This window comes from Podarcis melisellensis (assembly GCF_964234715.1).
Source record: "Podarcis melisellensis genome assembly, chromosome: 6".
Taxonomy (NCBI): domain Eukaryota; kingdom Metazoa; phylum Chordata; class Lepidosauria; order Squamata; family Lacertidae; genus Podarcis; species Podarcis melisellensis.
Genome location: NC_138538.1, coordinates 97,339,243 through 97,359,897, shown reverse-complemented (window position 1 = coordinate 97,359,897; position 20,655 = coordinate 97,339,243). Strand labels below are relative to the sequence as shown.

The 20,655-nt window shown below is 43.9% G+C and overlaps 1 protein-coding gene and 1 long non-coding RNA gene across 3 annotated transcripts; one reads left to right on the top strand and one right to left on the bottom strand.

Moving 5' to 3' along the window:
* Positions 1-384: 384 nt before the first annotated feature.
* NPL (N-acetylneuraminate pyruvate lyase) lies at positions 385-19,627 on the bottom strand. 2 transcript variants are annotated; one of them, XM_081915142.1, is made up of 12 exons: positions 19,465-19,627; positions 16,935-17,036; positions 14,747-14,820; positions 12,937-13,024; positions 10,697-10,754; positions 9,702-9,777; positions 8,448-8,540; positions 6,348-6,496; positions 5,521-5,567; positions 3,925-4,009; positions 3,163-3,202; positions 385-1,391 (listed from the first exon to the last, which is right to left on the bottom strand). In XM_081915142.1, the coding sequence occupies exons 1-12, from the start codon at positions 19,554-19,556 to the stop codon at positions 1,240-1,242; spliced, it is 1,056 nt and encodes a 351-aa protein (XP_081771268.1). In that variant the 5' UTR covers positions 19,557-19,627; the 3' UTR covers positions 385-1,239. The 2 variants fall into 2 exon arrangements, with proteins under 2 accessions (XP_081771268.1, XP_081771267.1); XM_081915141.1 differs by lacking the exon at positions 19,465-19,627 and adding an exon at positions 17,273-18,317 and having other exon boundaries at positions 16,897-17,036.
* Positions 6,503-7,758, top strand: LOC309372035. Its single transcript, XR_014169385.1, has 2 exons — positions 6,503-7,497; positions 7,615-7,758. It is a non-coding gene; the product is annotated as an uncharacterized lncRNA (long non-coding RNA).
* Positions 19,628-20,655: the final 1,028 nt, after the last annotated feature.

The following is a 20,655-nucleotide window of genomic DNA, read 5'->3' as shown; positions in this document are numbered from 1 at the left end:
CCTAGCTTTTCGTTTTCTCCAGTGCTCTGAATTGTTTCTTTTTCCATTAGGACTACATTCTGCATCCTATCCCATCACACCTCAAAATTCAGGATGGTAGCTATTTTCCAATGTTGGGTAATTAGCTGTCTAACAGTGATCAACAAGATTAGCAGGTCTTAGAACATTAAATCTTTATTGTTATCAATATACTATTTTTAAAGAGCTTAGGATCAGGTTGTAGTGCCTGCCCTGTAACGAGAAACCTCAGTAAAGTGTTTCCAGAAAGTTTGTACAAACTTGCATTCCCAGCAGATGTGGTAATAGGATCCTGCTTGGTTACAGCCTCTCCAACATAGTGGACCAATTTGAGTTTATTTATTATGTAACATTTCTGATGTCACTGCCAATCAGTGATAACAATGGTCTGACTCAGGATGAGGCTCCCTGATGTGAGTTGCAAAAGAGCCTGATGGGTGGAGAGGCTTCCTGGCCTCATCTCCAGCCTAGACCTGTTTCCTAGAAAGCACTGATTTTGAAGCAAGAGGCTTGAGTCTCACTATTGGATCTTCTCATGAGGAATCACCTCTAGGTGCTTACTGAAGATTGGACCTCTTGGCAGGATAGCTTTAGCTCAGTGTTTCCCATGCTTTGGTCTCCAGCTGTTTTCAGACTACAATTCCCACCATCCCTGACCACTGGCCAAGCTGGCTGAAGCTAATGGGAGTTGGAGTCCAACAATGTCAGCAACTCTACAGGAAGATAGAAAAACAACCTGCAAAAGTTTAGGAACTTCTTAAAATAATGTCGACATTGGAGTTTCCAGAGTCTGGGTTCTTTAAACACAATTCAGGTTTACAAGGTACTAAATCCAGTTATATCACTGTTTGTATTTTGGTTAGGGATATGAAAGTGGCAAGAAAAGCATAAAGGAGTTTGGCAGTCTAAGCTGTGTCTTGATTCCCCAATAGTGCAAAAGAATGATAGATGTTCTGTCAACAGCATTTTCCTATTTTCAAAATAAGCTATTTTCTTCTTATTGGAGAGGCATCCTATCCTTGCCAAGCAGCAAAGCAGCTACTGTTTTCCATCCAGGCAAGGTATGTAGAGGGAGGGCATCAATGCATAGTCCCGGTTAGGAGTCTCTGAGTAATTTCCTCACGGAAGCTGAGCAGTCAGGATGCATCTCAAGTATGGAAGTGAGACCTGTTCACCAAGTTGCATGGCCCATGTTCCTATGCCCACATTGGATACTTAAAGTCAGCTGTAGCAACAGTTCTTCAGGCTCTCCAATTTGGGTTTTACATTGGCAATGAACTCCTCAGAGGCACTTGAGAGTGGAAGTCGTGGGGGACCCATGGGTATCCCTGAAAGCAGAGTCACAATTGCTTTGGTCTCTGCAACGCCAAAGCCTGGCCAAAAGGAAAAAGGACACACATCATTCCACAACAAAGTTTCTGCCCCACTCTATAGTCGATGATGGAGGTCACAGCCACACCATACATTTTAAGCACCCATACCAATTCAAAAGTCATGGACAATCTTAGGAACTGTAGTTTGTTAAGGGTGCTGGGAATTGTAGCTATGTGAGACTAGTACCCTTAAACGACAGTTCACAAGATTTTGAGGGAAAGCCACAACTGTTACAAGAGTGCTTTACAATGTATAGTGGGGATGTGTCTAAAATAATTTCTTTTCATAAAAGAGCAGGGGGAGAGAAACCCTACGATTTACTGCCTCTCAGGAAGTCTGGCCCTTGCCCCCAACCTTTTAGCCAACTGACTGGTCCCCAACCTTTAATTATTGAATGTTTTTGACAGAAAAGTTAAAACATAATATTGTAATCAGATTTATTGGGTTTTCCAGTGTTCTAAGCTTTTAGTTTGTTGTAATTCTTACTATAAGGGATGCGGGTGGCGCTGTGGGTTAAACCACAGAGCCTAGGACTTGTTGATCAGAAGGTCGGCGGTTTGAATCCCCGTGACGGGGTGAGCTCCCGTTGCTCGGTCCCTGTTCCTGCCAACCTGGCAGTTCGAAAGCACGTCAAAGTGCAAGTAGATAAATAGGTACCGCTCTGGCGGGAAGGCAAACGGTGTTTCCGTGCGCTGCTCTGGTTTGCCAGAAGCGGCGTAGTCATGCTGGCCACATGACCCGGAAGCTGTATGCCAGCTCCCTCGGCCAGTAAAGCGAGATGAGCGCCGCAACCCCAGAGTCGGCCATGACTGGACCTAATGGTCAGGGGTCCCTTTACCTTTAATTCTTACTATAGCCCTGCAAGTCAGACAAAAGAACAACCAAGTCATAGAATTTAGAGTTGGAAGGCACCACAAGGGTCATCGAGCGCAATCCCCTGCAATACAGGAATCTTTTGCCCAATGTGATGTCTTCATATTGCAGCTGGGGCAGCAGAAGGCCTGACAGACCGACCTGCCTAAAGGCTTCCCAGTAAGGGCAATGCAGAGGTGAGATTCCACGTGGGAACTTACTGATTCAACATGACAATGTCACATGAGCTCTCAAAATTCTAGGGCTGACTATACCACACATGACATGCATTTACTGCCTGACATGGAGCGTTACTGTTGCTAAACATTTGGGGAATCTGGCTAAATTCGATGGCAGCGAACAAGATAATATTACAAATGGATACACAATGGAATATATACAGATGAAATCTGAGGCATAGTTCAAATGTACAAGCTGCTAGATGGTTAGCATTTAGTACACGCACTTTAGTGTAAGCACTTGAGTACAAATAATTTGTTACTATAATCTTACAGTAATATTTTTAAATATTTACATTTTTAAAGAAAGGTATTTGGAAAAGAAATCGAGGTCTGAAAATCAAAGCAGTAGGAGAAAAGCCATGGGCATAGCCAAGGAGGGGGAGGGGAAGCTCTCCCCCCAAATCAATAAAAATCAATAAAAATCTGAGGTTCTGCCTCCTCCTAACAAAAATCCTGGCCACGCCCATGATAAAAGCTGCATTTGAAGAAAGTGCAAGGGGCAATTTGCAAAGGAAAAATGGAGAGAGAGAGAGTTAAGTGGAGTCTTTCAGAACATATCTGCGCTTCTTGGGCAATGAAAGCTTTTTTTAAAATAGGAAATTCAGAAGCATTCAAGCCACGTTGGATAAACCATGTCTGATGGGCAGAAAAGGATTCAGTCTATTGTGGTACCTACCCTGTGCAATGAAAAAGCTGATTACTTCCTGGGTACTGTACTAAGAGACAGAAAATAAATTTATTAATTTCATTATAGGTAATAAAAAAGTGTAGGGCAACTGGAGGTGGTATACATAGTGTTATCAGGTAATTAGGGGAGAGGGAACAATGAAGGATTGGGAAGGGAAGTGCACACAGGATCTGAGGTGGGTGCAATGAAAGTGTTCATTTAAATTTTTGGCAGAGTGCCAGCCTGTTTGCAAATACAGGATAGGTGCTCCTCATTCAGCAAGTGATACATGTCAAGAAACCTGTTCCCATTTGCCCATTGTCCCAAGCTGAGTGAAGGGTAATGGGGAGATGCACACTACTTTTAGAGTGTGTTACTGTACAACTTACCGGGGGGGGGGGGGTTATACTCCAGGGATAGAGCATAATGCCAAAATTGTGTATAGTCAAAACACAATGGGTTAAATGGTGGGTGGGGGTGCCATTCCCCCCCTTCATTTTTTTTTTTTTGGCTAAGTGCGTAAAGCTGAATAGAGTTGTTGTTGTTGGCATTCATCTGTCTCGAGAGACAATGGAGTGCACCTCCAGGGGTGAAGTCAAACGGCTGCGTTAGCAGCACCCAGGTGATCTCTCTGGGGTGCAAGCCTGGGCAGTGCCTATGGAGGTCCTGGGCTGCCAGTGTAAGTTGGGAGTTACCCGTATACAAAAGGAAGGAGGAATCTGTTATCATACCATGATCCACTGTCATCAGCTTCAGTTAGAAATATCATACCTGATATTTTTGTGCCAAGGAGAGGTCTCCATTGGCAAAAGCTTCCAGCATTGAGTTATTTGCCTTGCCCAGATAGTTATAGGTGCTGTACAAAAACAAAAGCCAACAGAGCAAAGGCAGAGTTAGTATTAATATGTGCCGCCATAACTAGAATCGATTGAGCAGAATAGCAAATCTGAAGATATCCTTCCAGTGCAAAACTGGGACTTGCTCCTGCACAGAGTAGCATGTCACGTGTAATAAGCTATTAAAAGGGAGAAAGTGGGAGGGGAGATGCTCCTGCACAGAGTGTGTCCTCTGTGGTTACCATTCTAAATGGGGCAAGGAACTTTTTCAGACTCAGAGACACATTCCCCTCTAGACAAGTTTCCAGGGGCCAGAAGACAGGGTGTCCAGGGCCAAAGGCAAGAATGGGTGGAGCAATAAATGCAACATTGGCACAAGAGGCTGCTTTCTTCCTATCCTTCGCCATCCAGGGAAGGAAGAGACGTGATCAGAGTTCAAGGACACCCTCCCTGCCAGGCGAAAACACTCAAGCAGGATGCAAAACATAATTGGTTGAGAGTAATCAACCAACGCGTTAGCATGCTGAATATGAATGGGCCCTTAGCCACAATACTATTTACTCTAATATGGTCAGCAGGAGAGGGCAGAAGGTGCAGATAATAAGAATTTGCAGGCAAAAAGCTAGACAGGTGTTTCCCAAAGTTGGCAGTACCGCTCCCTGGAGGGCACTGGAATGATCTGGCGGGGGACAGTAGTGGCCTCAAGTGCAACTGGGGGCATTGAATAAAAATAAGGGGGCAGTGGAAGAGAATAAAATTTCGAGAAACCATTTGTACATGTTTCATCTATTGTGTAATGACGCTTACCGCCAGGTCGGGCGCCGTTGCAGGATGGCAGCAATGCCTCCTCAGATGGCAGTCATCCTGGAGGTGGTGCGTTTTCCCAGGCTTGGGTGAACCTTTTTGGCCTCACCTGATCGCAGCTGGCCTCCCTATTTGGCCAATGGCAGGCAGGCAGGCTGCTGCACCAGCCCCGCCCCTGAGGTCAAGTGGACTGAGCCACTCCCTTTAATCCCAGGGTCTAGTCCACCTCCTCGTCCAGTTTTGAAAAGCCACATATTTCATCTGTTGTGCAATGAATAAGGTGTCTTATTTACAACATCTTTCTTTACTATGTTGTAGGACATATGTAGAAATATAGATACATAAAAGAATGCAAATTTGTCACAGAATCTTTCTGTTTATTCATTTCCTGGGGGGGCACTGAGGTTTTTTTCTGAAAAGGAAGCAGTAGGCCAAATAGGTTTGGAAAGCTCTGAGCTATACCAAGAAAAAGAAAAAAAATTCAGACATGAAGGTTCCCTTCTCATCACTCAGCTGTATAAACAAAAGCTGGTGCAGGGCTAAAAGCAGCCAGAAAAATGAACTGCAAAATGATCCTCTTTGCTAGAAAACTTATACTTTCTCATCCATGTAAAGATGACTGAGGCTGCTAGCCTAACCTTCCTTACCTGGGAGTAAGTCCTACTGAATTCAATAGGATTTACTTCTGAGTAGACATAGTTAGGTTTGCGCTGTGAAAGAGACTGACCTTCCAACTGCCCCAGTCGCTCCCATAGCGAGTGCAGCCAGGAGTTGCTGGTTAGGGAAAGACAAAAAATACATCTTTTATTTCCTTGAGAAAACAGTAGAACAACTTATTGCTGGGAAGAAAGTATTCAAAAAGTGATCATGGCCCCTAAAAACCAGAGGCATTCCTGCTGGGGATGACCGGAGTGGAAATAACAAAAGCTGACCAAAAATTGTTCATGTTTGCCACTACAGCAGCTAGAACTTTATTAGCCCAAAAGTGGAAACAGAAAGAATACCGACAATAGAGGAATGGCAGATGAAGATTATGGACTATGCAGAATTGGCAAAGCTGACGGGGAAAATCCAAAACCAGAGTGACCAAGTGTTCCAGGGAGAATGGAGTAAATTTATTGAATACATAGGCAATCATTGTAAACATATAAAGACACTAGCAGGACTGTGGTAAAGTTCATCATGTTTAAAAGAAGAAACTTTCTACTTGTGTTTTAAGTTCTAAATAATTTAAGTTAAATGTAGAAGTTAGACGGTATAAATGTGTGGTTCTAAGATGTGTTTGATAAAAACCAGATGACGGAGCGGAGGGAAGTCAAAAGCTCAGCAGAGCTAAAAATTTGTAAAAGGTGATACGATGTTATAATATTGTTTTAAAAAATGGAAAATTAATTTTAAAAATTACATAAAAAACAAAAACAAGTGATCACAGCAGCTCTTTGGTAGGCAGAAGATGTCCCCAAAGTGCACAAAAAGCACTTCTTGGTTACATCACTTTAGGAAGCCATATTGCCTTTCTAGTACACCAGAGTTATTAATATAGAAATGCCTTACCTCATCCACACCATACAGAAGTACAAACTGGCCTCTATCATTTTTCTTCACACACTGCCCAAAATCCAGGAGGTCTTTATCACTGAACTTCACCCCCTTAAAGGTGGGAATCTGCTCTATCATCCCATTTAGCAGTTCGTAGGCAGTAACTGAACAGAGAGGGAGAGCGAAAGAGAGGAACACCAACAGGTTTTCAAGTCTTACTGGGCAAAGCACATGACCACATCTGGCAAGAAAACATCACAAGAGAGGCTGTGAATCTATCCCAAAATACACTACAAAGAATGTGTTCTTGTGAAAAGGTATAAATATGGGAAGAATGGCCCCCAAAAGTTCCCTCTTCCTTATCTGTGGAAGGCAACAGAAATGGAATTCCTTGATCAGAATACACTATAATCTTACACCAGATTTTGAAGACGTCCTCTTGCCTCAGAGCAGGAACCCTGGGAATTGTGGGCCAAGAGGGAGGTAAAGCAATGTTTAACAGACTATTATTAGCACTCTCACAAAGCTACCGTTTCCCTAGCATTTTGAGGGGAAACCTTGGCCATTACACTGGCTCAAAATTCATATACTTTATAATGAATATAAACAAGGATAATGCCCATAATACATGTCACATGTATGAACAATGGGACTTAGTCCTGATCCACACCATACATTCAAAGTGCATCCACTGTGCATTTAAAGCACATGACTTCCCTAAAGAACCATGGGAACTGTGGTTTCTCCTCAAAGAGTTACAGTTCCCAGCATCCTTAGCAAACAACAGTTCCCAGCACTATTTGAGGGAAGTCATGTGCTTTAAATGTGTCTTGGGCGCACTTCCGGTTTCTGCAGATGGTGGAAAGGGGCGTGAGTCCGATCGTCTGACGGACTCGAGCCCCGTGGAGAAATGGGGAAGCGCGAAGGGGAGGCGCACCCCCCCAAAAGCCCCGAGAGGGTGCTCAGGGTGTTGAGAGGTCCAGCAGCCCGCAAAAGGGCTCTCCTGCAACCCCAAAACTCCTTTTGTGCTGGAAAGTATGGGGAGGGGGGAGGAAGCGGCAGTCGAGCCTGCAGTCATGGCAGTATCACAACTCTGCGGGAGCGAAGCCTCAGCTCAAGCCTGAAGCAGAGATCTTCCAAAAATTACTACCAGGCCGATGGAAAGGTAAAGATTTACTTAAGATTTACTTTTTTTACCAATTCAGTATATTTTCTTTTAATTGTCAAATAATTCTGTGTACATTGCGGCAGCCTTTGGCTATGTGCAATAAAACTGACTGAGACTGAGATTTACTTTCGGAATTAATTAATTCCTAATTAATTAATTAGGCGGAATTTGGTGTCAAAAGTCCATTCCCGTCTTATTAGTAACTATCACTGCATGGAAACAATTTGCAAGTGAAAAGGTTACTAAATCTTTCTTTATGGATACTGTCTGCTGATGGGAAAGTTGGAGTATGCTAAAGTTAGGAAAAAGAATGGGAAATGTTTATTGTTTGATTGCAGGGTATTGCAAGTAGATTGAAATATCAATAGGCCTTGACTAAACACTTGCAATCAGTAGAAATTTGGATAAATTAAGAGAAATAATAATTGGTTAAGCATGAATATGGAAATGCAGAATAATTTTGTCTATATAAAGAACCAAGAAGAGGGAATGGAGGGAAGTAATGAGGTTTAAAGAACCTCAAAGACAAGGTTTTGAAAAAGGTATCTGTGAATTTTGGGGGTGGGGGGAAGTACTATTGTGATTAAATGTGGAATTCAATTGGGAAAATCAATAAAAATTTATTTACAATAAATGTGTCTTGGGTGTGCTCTAAACGATTTGTGTGGATCTGCTCCTAATCAATCACCAGTACACATCAATGTTCTAGTGAGTTTAGCAATATTATTTCCAAAGATGGAATTAGCTTCTACTATGCTCCTTAGACCATGTCTCTACTAGTACAAGAGATCTGGGGCTATCTTGATCACTACTACATTCTGAAGCACAATCCTATGCATTTGACATTTGCCTAAATTAGTTTGAACACCAAACATACACAGAAAGAGCTGCTGAGTCCAACTTTTCCCTGGGATGTATTTAGGATGGTCTAGACGAGTAACACTTACTTTTTATACCAGTCAGGGGAGGGATGTGGTAATAATAGAATGGGATGCCTGGGGCTTCAGATGCAACATCCCGCAGGAAGGCAACGAGAGCATCTAAATAAGAGAAGACAAGGAAAGCAATTGAAAACCTGGGTAATTTTGAAGAGCACACCTCATGCGCAATGTAGGCCTATGTGACATGCAAGAAGCAACCCCAAACTGCCTGCACAACTACCCCCCCCATCCAACACACAGAGAGTTTAAAATTCACTCTTGAAGGGGTGCTGTAGTCGCTAATTCATCTGGGTCTTCATCTTCCCAACTCGGTTGCCAATTGGAAATACGTGGCTGGACGTGGAGAGACCAAAAAGGAGATAAGGATTGTTCCAGGCTTTCATCTGGGATTCCCAAACCACCAGATCTGATTCATGTCAGTGAGGATAAATGATGGTAGCATCTCAAATTAGCACAGAATATGTATGCAGGAAGATGCAAGAACAAAAAGACTGCAGACCCGTATCTTCATTATTTGTGAATTGTGAGATGCAAGTCCAGGCTCTATAAAAGTAGAAAACTTCCCAGGAGATTAACAAAGTATGTTCAAAGCTTAGATGCCTCCTTTTGCATGGTACGCAGATGTGGACCTACAGCCATTACCTTTATCTTCCTCTATATTCATGGATGGGCATACTCTGCACTAAAACACACACACTCACACTCCCCCAAAACATTCTGGCTAAGGTAACCTGAAATCTGTACAAAGAAAAATGGGCTTTTGCAGCCTATATAAATTATGCAAATTTGTATAATTTATCATGCTCATCTTGCATAATTTATTCTGTCTCTGTCAGTCAAGAGGAGAGGCAATGAGCTACGGAAGGCACTGGAGCCTCACCTCCTGGTCACTGGAATTCTTATTCAGCCCCCACTCTGGCTTCTGAGATTTTACAAGGTCCATTACCTGATCATTTTAATTAGTGTCTTCCAAGCCACAAGGACTGCAAAGTTGGTTTCTTTCCTTTTCAAATGGAAGCAGAGATCCACAGGAAGGTGAACTTGCCCCCAATGCCACATTTTGTGGCTTTTCTACACTCCCATAGAATACAAAGAGGGAATGTAAATTGAAAAGTAATGGCCAAGGCATTGATTATGCAGCAGTTAACAGAAACAGCTCACATCCTCTGGCTTTACCGTTGCACATCCCAACAACATTGTTCTTCACAATATTGAAGACCTGCCTGGGATGTGGATGGAAAGAGGGACCTGCCTCCTCACCTTTCTTCACCTGTTTGAAGAAAGAGGGGGCGATGACAGCTATGCCATCCGCTCCTATTTCTGCTGCATGCTTAGCCTGAAAAGGAAGGAAAGAAATTATATCCATAGAGATTGGCACAATCACGGAAGTGCTAGAAAAGGAGCAGATCACTTGTCTATTCCCCAATTACATGAGAATTCCCCAGCTAGAGTTATATATACAAATATAACTGGATCTCCTGATGGTATTGTTTCTATAGCCATTCCTGGCTGTTTTGAGAAGGAGATATTCTGATTGCAAAGCAATTCTTTTGCTGGGCTTTATGTGTCTTGATCATCCGCAGTGATCATATGCTAACAATCAGCTACTCCAAGTATCTGCAATGCAAATAACACTTTTTTTTTTTAAATAGCCAGAACCCACTTACATTTGTTGCAACCATACACTCACCTTATTTTCTTCCTAAAGCTGCTTCCCTGAACCTGGGGCTCTGCAACTGATGTCAGACTCCAACTTCCATCATCTCAAGCCAGCGTGGCCCATGGTCAGGGATGATGGGAGTTGTAGTCCAACAACATCTGGAGAGTACCAGGTTGGGAGAGGCTGCTTTAGGGACCAGAAGACCTGCTGTCCTTCATAGGAGGCGGAATTTCAGCAAGTGTAGCTTCTCAACCCTGCACTGACCGGAAGGGAGCCAATGTGGCATAATGGTTAGAGTGTTGGACTAGGATGTGGGAGACCAGGGTTCAAATCCCCACCCAGCCATACAGCTCACTGCCATTGGGTAGCCTTAAGCCACTCATTCACACTCAGCCTAACCTCCCTCACAGGGCTGTTGTGATGATAAAATGTGCAGGAGGAGAATTATATATAGTATGCAACCTTGAGCTCCTTGGAGGGGAGGCGGGATATAAATGCAGTGAATAAATAAATGTAGGCGGGACTTTCTCCTTGTGCAGCCAGCGTTCATGTAGGATAAAAACAGGGGGGAAATACATTAAAAACACTCACTCACCAGTTCCCTTGCTTCTGGTAAACTGAGTGCGCCAACATGAATAATCACGTAATCCAGTCTGCAAAGAAGAAAAGAGGAATGTGTGTGTGTGTGTGTGTGTGTGTGTGTGTGTGTATGTATAGTCTTATTGCTGACAGTCTGCAGTGCAAGCATTTCATAATATCTATTTAACTGCAACCTTGTCGAGGACAAACTCATGTATTAAAACCAGGTCCATGTGTTTGTACATGTGCATGTATGTCTCTGTCTGTATCAGGGTGGGGAAACACAGACCCAGAGGTTGCATAAGGTCTCAGCCGCGTTGTCTCCAGCTATTTTTGCCAGGGTGGGATGTGTCCCCGAGCCATGACAATGCTGCTTGCTTGCCTGAATGGAGGATAGAGAGTGTGAGGGATAGCAGCCTCTCGGCTTGAAAAGGTCCCCCTGATCAAATATCTTGGAATAGAAAATCTGCTTTGCTGAGAGGCAATTAAGAATTAACAGAAAAGCAGAACAGGACACTTGATTCCTTCCTCAGACATCTCCAGTCCAAACTGCTCCACAGCTTTCCCTCTCCCTTGACAGTCTTTCACTTGCTTTCTAATGATCTGTTCTAAAGCAACTCGAAGAGGAGGAGGAGGAGGAGGAGGAGGAGAGCATTGGGACTTAATGTGCTGTTAGCCTCTCAGTGCACACACATCAGCATATAGACGTGTGTTCATCACATGTGACAACGTGCAACACAGGGATATAGGCCATTTAGTCCAGTAAAGAGGCATATTTATGCAGAAATGCAGGTATTTCAAAAAGATGAACAGCAAAATGGAACACAGAGCAAAAGTAGAACGCAGTCAAAATCTGTAGGCCATGTTTCAAAAACTTGTAGGGGAAAAGGAGCATATTGAGTCACATCCCCCCCCCTTCATGAGTGCCCCAGAAACTCTTCTCTGAAGATTTGTGCCTTCACTTAGCAAGATTTAAAGCCAGCTTAATCAAAAATAAATATCTTAAGTGGTTTACATAAAGTACTATAAATATTCATAAGAGAACACCAATTAAGAAGAAAGAATGTGTGCTATTCAGTTGGAAAGCCATGAGTCACAGGACCATGAAAAGAGCTCTGCTGGATCAGGCCCATGGCCCGTCCACGCGGTCCAGCGTCCTGTTCTCACTGTGGCCGGCCAGGTGCCTCACCTGAGCTCCACAGCGCTCTCCCCACTGAGAGTCCCAGCCACTGGCATTCAGAGACACAATGACTCTGGCTGTGGAGGTGGAACATCACCACCATACAAAGCATCACCGTTGGCAGATGCTACCTATGCCAGCAAACTGTGGAATGGTAAAAAATATTATTTGGCCCACTCACAGCCGCTTTACAGGTGACATCCACGCGCTCTTATAGAATCAGAGGATTACAGCTATTTAAAGTTTAAGCAGTAGTCAAGGTAGCAAATTAAAAGGAGAATGAAAGGGGGCTGCATCAAAGCTGTTGAAATCATTTTTAGCAAGCTTTTTGAAGGGGAGATTAATCTTTAAAAGCAGAAACCAATATATCCACAGACTTAGTATTACAAAGTTAACATCTGCAAGTAGAAGGAAAAGGATTTTTAAAAGCTTTCATGCTCTGTCTGCTCTGCCCTCCAGTGATTTCTACATAATTCATACATAGAATCACAGAATTGTAGAATTGGAAGGGACCCCAAGGGTCATCTAGTCCAACCCCCTGCAATGGAGGAATCTCAACTAGATGCACGGTCATACAACCTTTGCTTTAAAAACCTCCAAGGAAGGAGAGTCCACCACCTTCTGAGGAAATCTGTTCCACTGTCATAAAAGGTAAAGCTATTCTTTCATCTCTGAACCAGCATCATTGCAGCCCAAGCTTTCTGTCTTAAAGAAACAACACTCTCTCTTTCCCCATATCCCGCCTCTCCATCCTTATTTTCAGCCTGCAAGGAATGGTATAGACACAAACAAGACAGACAGCTCTCCTCCGATAAATATCCACTTTTATTTTCCTTGTTTTCTTTGAGCAATGAGAAGAAATAAAGAAATCTGCTGAAGATGAGAGACAGACGTTAACATACTGCAGCTTGTTACTTTCAACAGAAGTCTTGAAAAACTGTTCCCCTCTCCCTGGCCTTTAAAGGGGAAAAAAGGAAGAAAACAGAACACAGATTTCACAATCAACTGTCTTTGCTTAGACAGCCAGTGATTTCCATGAAACACACCAATCTGCCCCCCCCCCCCCCGTTACTCACTTATCTTTGCCCTTAGTCACCCACTCTTCGGCCAGCTGCTTCCTCTCCTGAATGCTCAGGGACAGGCCTTCTCCTGTGGTTCCATTTACTGTGACCAAAAAAGGAAAAAATGGAAGTATTTGCACACATAGAAAGAAGAGATTTATTTTTTTGCAGGGGGAATGATTACTTCAGCATATTTGCAGGAAGCCTTGCTTCACAGCTCATAATAATAATAATAATAATAATTTTTATTTATACCCCGCCCTCCCCAGCCAAGACCGGGCTCAGGGCGGCTAACAACCAATAATAAAAACAAGTTGATTAAAATACAATTTAAAAGATTAAGATACAACATTAAAACATTAGGATGCAGCCTCTTCACAGGAGGAGAAAGAAAAAAGAAAGAAAGGGGGAGGGAATCAAATTGGCTCCAAGCCAAAGGCCAGGCGGAACAACTCTGTCTTACAGGCCCTGCGGAAAGAGATCAGATCCCGCCGGGCCCTGGTCTCATGAGGCAGAGCGTTCCACCAGGCCGGAGCCAGTGCTGAAAAGGCCCTGGCTCTGGTTGAGGCTAATCTGACTTCCTCTAGGATGTTGCTATTTATGAGCCTTAAGGTCCTCTGTGGGGCAGACCGGGAGAGGTGGTCCCGTAGGTACGAGGGTCCTAGGCCGTGAAGGGCTTGAAAGGTCAAAAGCAGCACCTTAAATCTGACCCTGTACTCCACTGGGAGCCAGTGCAGCTGGGAAAGCACTGGGTGAATATGCTCCCATGGCAGAGACCCCGTGAGGAGCCTCGTGGGGTGCATTGCAGGAACATAGCAAGCTGCCTTATCAGGGCCGGCCCACTCATGAGGAAAGGTGAAGCAACTGCCTCAGGCAGGAGAACCCACAGGGGCCTCCAAGTTCTGGCCTCCAAGGAATGTATTAGCGGTGGCGGCAGCAGCACACCCCATTCCACCTCTACAGCGGCCTCTTGGCCAATAGGAGGCACTGCTGATCTCCTCCCACCATCTATCTCAGTGTAGATCTTTAGTCCCCCCTGTTCCTGATGTAGATCTTTGCTCACTCCTTCTTCCCTGGAGGGGTGGGGTGGGCGCCATTTTGTGGTTGACTGCAGGGGCCAAAATTTCTTGGTCCAGCCTTGCGCCTTATACTGGGTCAGATCTGTTGGCCCATGGTACAAGGGCTAAAGTTCACAGAGAGGTTTTAAAAAAAACAATCTCTTCCCAGGGAACTCTGGGAATTAGGGTCTCCAAACAACTCTCAGCACAGTTAACTACAGTTCCCACAATTCTTTGGGGGAAGCATGCACATGGGACCTATCACAGCAGAAACTTCCATGGAGAAGGCTCCGTTTCAGAAACAAGTACCTACAAAAACCACACACTGCAACAATAAATTAGCCATTTCAGTTGTCATAGGCCTCCCTGGAGTGAATATGGGCAGCCAAGTTATCTTCCAGACTGTGCATAGACTCTTTTGATAAGAAGAGCTCTGCTGCATCAATCAGACCAAGGGCCAGCATCCCATTTCCCATAGTGGCCAATCAGATGCCTTCCTACATTGCAGGGGGCTGGACTAGATGACACTTGAGGTCCCTTTCACCTGTACAATTCTATGCCTCTGGAAAGCCTAGAGTACAATCGCACTCTCCTGCTGTTGCTCCCCAAACTGACACATTCAGAGGCGTAGTATTCTAATCCTGAAGGTAATATAAAGTTATCACGACATATTGTGTCATCTTAGATGTCCGGGGCTGAAATGATAGCCATTTCTGTGTAGGAGACAGTCCACACAAAAGCAAATGGTCTCATAAGCCATATCTTACCAAAGACATTCTTCACACCTTGCTCATTTATCAGGTAGTCCACATATTGGCCAATCACAGAGAGGTTGATTTCTCTGAAGAAAGGAACACAAGACAGGAAGCATGATCACCTATATCCGTAACTGAAAAGAAAAACCCAGAATGTGAAGTGCCAGGCAGGTACACACGAAAACTGAACCTGAACAACCAATCTTCCCTCGCCAGACAGATTATAGAATCATATGATAAAAGGCATCACTCCCTTCAGGACGCTAATGCCATATTAATTTTGTTTCCATTCACAGTTTTTCTGGTGTTTTCACAAATGACATAAAAACAGAAACCAGGAAGCCAAAGAAAGGAGAGCCCAGAGCATGAAAACGTTCAACCATGTTTTGAAGGCTGCAAAAGCTGTTGTCCCCTCCTTGTTCCTGTTCCCCCCCTGCTATCTCTGGATAGCTTTCCAACTCTGAATGGGAGCAGCAGGAAAACACCGTCTGCCTGATGTCACCAGGTTTTGCCAAGAGCAGAGGGCTCGGAAACGCTGTTCTGTCTAGCTGCCGGTCCAAGTGGGGCTTCTGGATACAGAGCAAGCAGCAAGCCAAACCGGGAAGCCCATCTGTTTTCCCGTTTCCCACCCCGTCCCACCTGGAAGAAGCCCCAGTCCATGGCCCATGAACATTCAGGGAAGCCCATCCTGCCTCTTTGAAAGGCACTGGCACGGCCACAGGAGCAGGAGGAAGTCCTGGGCCAAGGCATCGTTGCCACAGGGGGTCTGGCTCCAAGGTCACCTCACTTGTTTGTACCAAGGTCAGCGTTGTTAATAAGTGCCTCACCCCTTGCTGACGGAAGCAAACTAGTGATCTGTGAAGATGGGTCACATTCCTGAAAAGAGAATGGCTGACCAACAACACTGTCTGTTTTTCCTTCCTGATAAACTCTGGGTAGTCCTGTTCAGCTCTTACTCTTAAGCTTGTCGGGTTGCAATGTACATCATAAAAAGCATATTCAGTATGATTTTTAATATATAAAAAATTCATGGATACAATCAAAACCTACATTAAAGGGAGCGACTGGTCCTTCTGAACTTTAGGTAGAAGTGAGAATTGTGATTTTTCCATTGATTAAATAGGCAGGCAGTTTCCTGAATTCACCAGGCAGGGAGTCTTTGCTGATTCTCTTGAACGCCTGTCATCTCCCCCACCAGGCAAGAGATCCTAACTATACAACCTTAACAGTTAAGGTTTAACTAATCTGTGTTCAATGACTGCCCAAGCATGCAGGGTTGCTTAAGAACGGATGAGAGGATCAGACCAAGGTCTACCCAGTCCAGCACTATTTGCAAGAATTCCAGCAACCAGCATGCATTGGGTTGGCCACTAGAAACTGGATAATGCAGGGAGCCAGACTGCCCACTCCTAGTCTACTCTACACTAGAATAATACATCTGCAAAGGATTGGATCCAAACACCTGCTCCAGATCAGGATCCTCCACATCTTACAAAGGAGCCCACTTGGGCGAGGAGCTAAAGAGGAACTTCAGGCATCTCCAAGGGACTGTGTGCAACCTTTGGGATGTTGGGTTCCCTCTCCTCGGAACAGCAGGTCACAGTGCCACTTCACAAATTGCTTTAGAAACACCTCTCCATTTCAAAAGTGGTTGCCATAGAGAAATGGTGACTCCTTAGGTCAGCCATCCAAGAGCCCTCAAGTCCCATCAGCCTTAGCCATGCCCTAGTGGAGTGGGTCTTTGAATTCTGGCATCCAGGTACACAGAGCCATACAGAGTAACTTTGTAAGTTATGTATTTCACACGCACTAGAGGTCCTTGCTCTGAGGAATTTAAAGAAGGGGAGGCAGCAGTATGGGAAAGGAAGAGAGAACAGTCCAGGTGCAAATAAGCAGCACACTGCCTCTGAAGAAGTGCAAACAGATACCTCAAGCAAGTGAGCCAAGCCATCTGCTTAAGAGGGACAAAAACATAGTATTTTGTAGTTGCAGAGAAGTTGTGCTCTAAAATTTGATGGCAAGACCCAACACACTGGTTAATTATTGCCATTTTAAGTCCAATTTCCCCCTTTCTGTTGCAAGACATGTGCAGATAGGCAATGAAGGATATGATAAAACGAATCATGATCTGTGTCTGTGATTTATTTAAGAGCCCATCAAACCTTACTGCCGTTGCTTTGAAGGCCAAGGAGATAGTTACCCATCTGGAGTCATTGGCGTGACAGTGGCTGCCACTACACCCTGCAGTTTCTTCTGGGCTGCCATAGAGCGGTTGGGGTGGAGTCCAAGAAAGAGAAGAGCCCTGGTTGTGACAGGAAAATAAGCAGATGTTGAGTAGCCCTCTCTTAACCCTTACAGACAGAGTCCAGGACAGAGAGAACTTTCTATTGTTTTTTCAAAAACAATATGCAGTTTTGGCAAACATTCAGCAACAAGACAAATAAACAGCAACCCAACAGCACATAACGTACCTTGCCTCATGACTGCATTTTTAGTTTTTAAAAGCTCTTATTGCTTTTAATGGCTGTACAGTGGTACCTCTGGTTGCGAACAGGATCCATTCTGGAGGCTCGTTCGCAACATGAAAAGCCCACAACCTGAAGCGCCGTATCTGCGCAGCGCGATTTGGCGCTTGTGTGCATGCATGAAGCACGATTTAGTGCTTGCGTGCATGTGCGAGCAGCGAAACCCAGAAGTAACCCTTTCCGGTACTTCCGGGTCGCCGCGGGACGCAACCTGAAAAAACATAACACGAAGCAAACATAACATGAGGTATGACTGTATTTGTTTTGCAAGCCATCCTAGAGAGCCTATGTTCTGGGAATCCTATGGATTTCATGATGCAGTAAGTAAATGCATATGGCATTCACTTCCACAATAATGGAAGCTGCTGGAGGAGGGAAAGGAAAGGAAAAGGCTGTTGCCCTTTATGCTCTGTTTGTGGGCATCTTGGATACATCTGGTTGGTCACTGGATGAAACAGGATCCTGGCCAGAACCAGTATTCCTAATTCAGACGTCACAGAGAAATAGAACTGAGTATCATTAATGTACTAATGACACCTTGCTCAGAATTCCCTCATGGCCACTCTCAGTGGATTCACCTAGATATTAGACAGGGGAGAAGATGATACCACCACAGTTATAGCTGGAGCCCAGTCATGTGGTCCCAAATATCTGAAGGAGAGGGGACTCTTTCCATACGCACCTGCCTGGATATTATAATTGGTGCTATTAGCAGTGCTTGCTGCCTTCTAAGGCCTGCAGGATGAACACCCATAACATGACTTTCTCGGTGGTGGTTCCTCCCTGCCAACAAACATCTAGTGCCATCATTGTTCACTGTGGCCTGGTTCAAATACACATCTTTGCCCAGGTCTTGGGCAAGAGGGAGATAGTGCTATAAGATCTTGCTGTTACTGAGTTGCAGTAACCATGAGGTGAAGGGCTGGCTATAAATCCAAATGACTATCTTATCTCTCTATCTAAACTCCTGACTTGCACATTTCAAAGGTAGAGTGACCATTGCTTCTTTGGGTCCCTAAGTGTTTGTGTTTTCAAAGAACTTAATGAAATCACCCTCAAGATTCTTTTTTTTAAAATAATTTTTATTAAATTTTCTTTTACAAATTATTCAACACAATCTTATTCTCGTATTTTACAATTTTTGAACTTCCACCAGCTCCTCCACCAGTCATCCATATTTCTTATTCATTACGCATTTTTCATGTCTTGTATTGCCAGTTAATAGTAACTTAACACTTCTGTTTTTCTTTTACAGTACATCTTTAACAATCACAAAGCCTCTTTAAAACCGACTAATGTTGTCTGTACATCACATCTATTTTCCAGATAATCCGTAAACTTTCCCCAGTCCTCGATGAATTTGTGGTCTTTTTGGTATCTAATTTTCCCAGTCATTTTATCCAATTCTGCGTAATCCATAAGTTTCATTCTCCACTCTTCAAGTGTCGGTAGATCCTCTTGTTTCCATTTTTGGGCCATTAAGGTTCTTGCCGCTGTTACTGCATATTGAAAAAGTTTATAATCCCTTCTGATAATCTCTCTTCCTGTTATTCCTAGCAAAAAGGCTTCTGGCTTTTTAACAAATGTGTATTTAAACATCTTTTTCAATTTGTTATATATCATTTCCCAGAAACCCTTAACCTTCTTACATTCCCACCACATATGATAAAATGATCCTTCTTTTTCTTTACATTTCCAACACTTATTGCATGTCTTATACACCCTCAAGATTCAACAACTTCTTGCACAAGAAGGCACTTCTACCACACCCTTTCCTTCCCCTCTGCCTTTGAAAACCAAACCAAACCACAGCCCTTCAGCCTGAAAAAGAAGTGGACAAACCACTTTGTGACTTTCACTCCACCAGCCATAACTAAAGGAAGCAATAAGACGGACAGCTGCAGTTTTGCATTTTGCACACAAACTGTCTTCCTGGACTGTCTTGAACCAATATGAAAATACCATTGCTGTTGTTTTAAAAAAGATACACCATTGCTTCAGGGCAGCTCGCACTCCTTAGAAGACAGTTAAGGACTGCATTGTTACAGATGACCAGTCCCTGGGACCACGGCATAGCAAAGCAATAACCTCGCCCTATTCACTGCCCAAGAGCCCTGAACTAGCGTCCTCCTTTGCCAACCACTCTGGTACCACGCGCAAGCCAACCACCGGCAGCCACGGACACAGGGCGCCCCGCTCTCTCACCTGGCCCGGCCGAGGAAGTTCTCCTGCCGGCTTCTGCGAATCAGGCGGCTTTGCTGCTGCTTTAAAAGAAATAAATAAACATTACTGAGCATGCCCACAGGTTTGGAGCATGCTCAGAACAAAGAGGCGAGTTCACTGCCCTGCATTAAGCAGTTCAACGCAGCTGCGGGAGTTTGCTGGCTGAGAGTGAAAACAGGGAATTGTAAATGCAGGCTCAGCAGGGTGAAATTAAGACACACATCAGGCACAGGGACTAACCCAGTTTTCTGGGATGAGCAGCAACTTTTTGATTTCAGAGATATTGCATTATACACGCACATGCACAAAATATGATTTTTATCCCTCCCAAATTCTAAAATCCATAGTGAATAGTAACATTAACAGCACAATTCTATACAGGTTTAATCATTAGGAAGCCTGTTTAGATTTACTTCCTGCTAAGCTAAGAGTGAACTGCAGTGCTATAGTGTAACCCTAGGGAAGCCTTGTACAGCATAGGAAAGTTATTAATGTTTGATATCTTACTGTGTTTTAATTTGTTGGAAGTTGCCCAGAGTGGCTGGGGCAACCCAGTCGGATGGGCAACATATAAATAATAGGTTGTTGTTGTTGTTGTTGTTGTTGTTGTTGTTGTTGTTGTTGTTGTTGTTGTTGTTGTTGTATGTTTATTAAAACATAAGTGACCAAGACCTAGGAGGCAAGGGCTCAAATCCGTCCTGAGCTGTGCAGTTCACTGGGTGACTTTGGGCCAGCCCCAGTCTCTTAGCCTAACCCACCTCACAATGGGGAGGGGGGGAGAAGCACGTTTGCACCCCGAGCTCCTTCGAGGGCAGGTGGATATAAACGTAACAAATAAACAAGCGTGCATAGGATTGCTTAAACAAGCAAGTGCAATAAAGGCAGATTTATTATGGCACAAGCATTTGTAGACTAGAGTGCTTAATCAGATGCAGTCATAAAATACTTTAATTTGAACAAGGTTATCCTTTTCATTTTAAAGCAAGCAAACCGAGTTAAGATATGCTTTTGGATTCCAGGCAGTTTGGCTGGGAAGAAGTCTAGAAATTAGAAGAAAGAAAAATAAACATTTCAGCCCTTTCATGAAAGACCACTCTTCACCTGACAACCCCCACCCCAAATAATTTCCATGATCTGCATTTATTTGATTGTTCCATCTACTTGCTTGTTTAT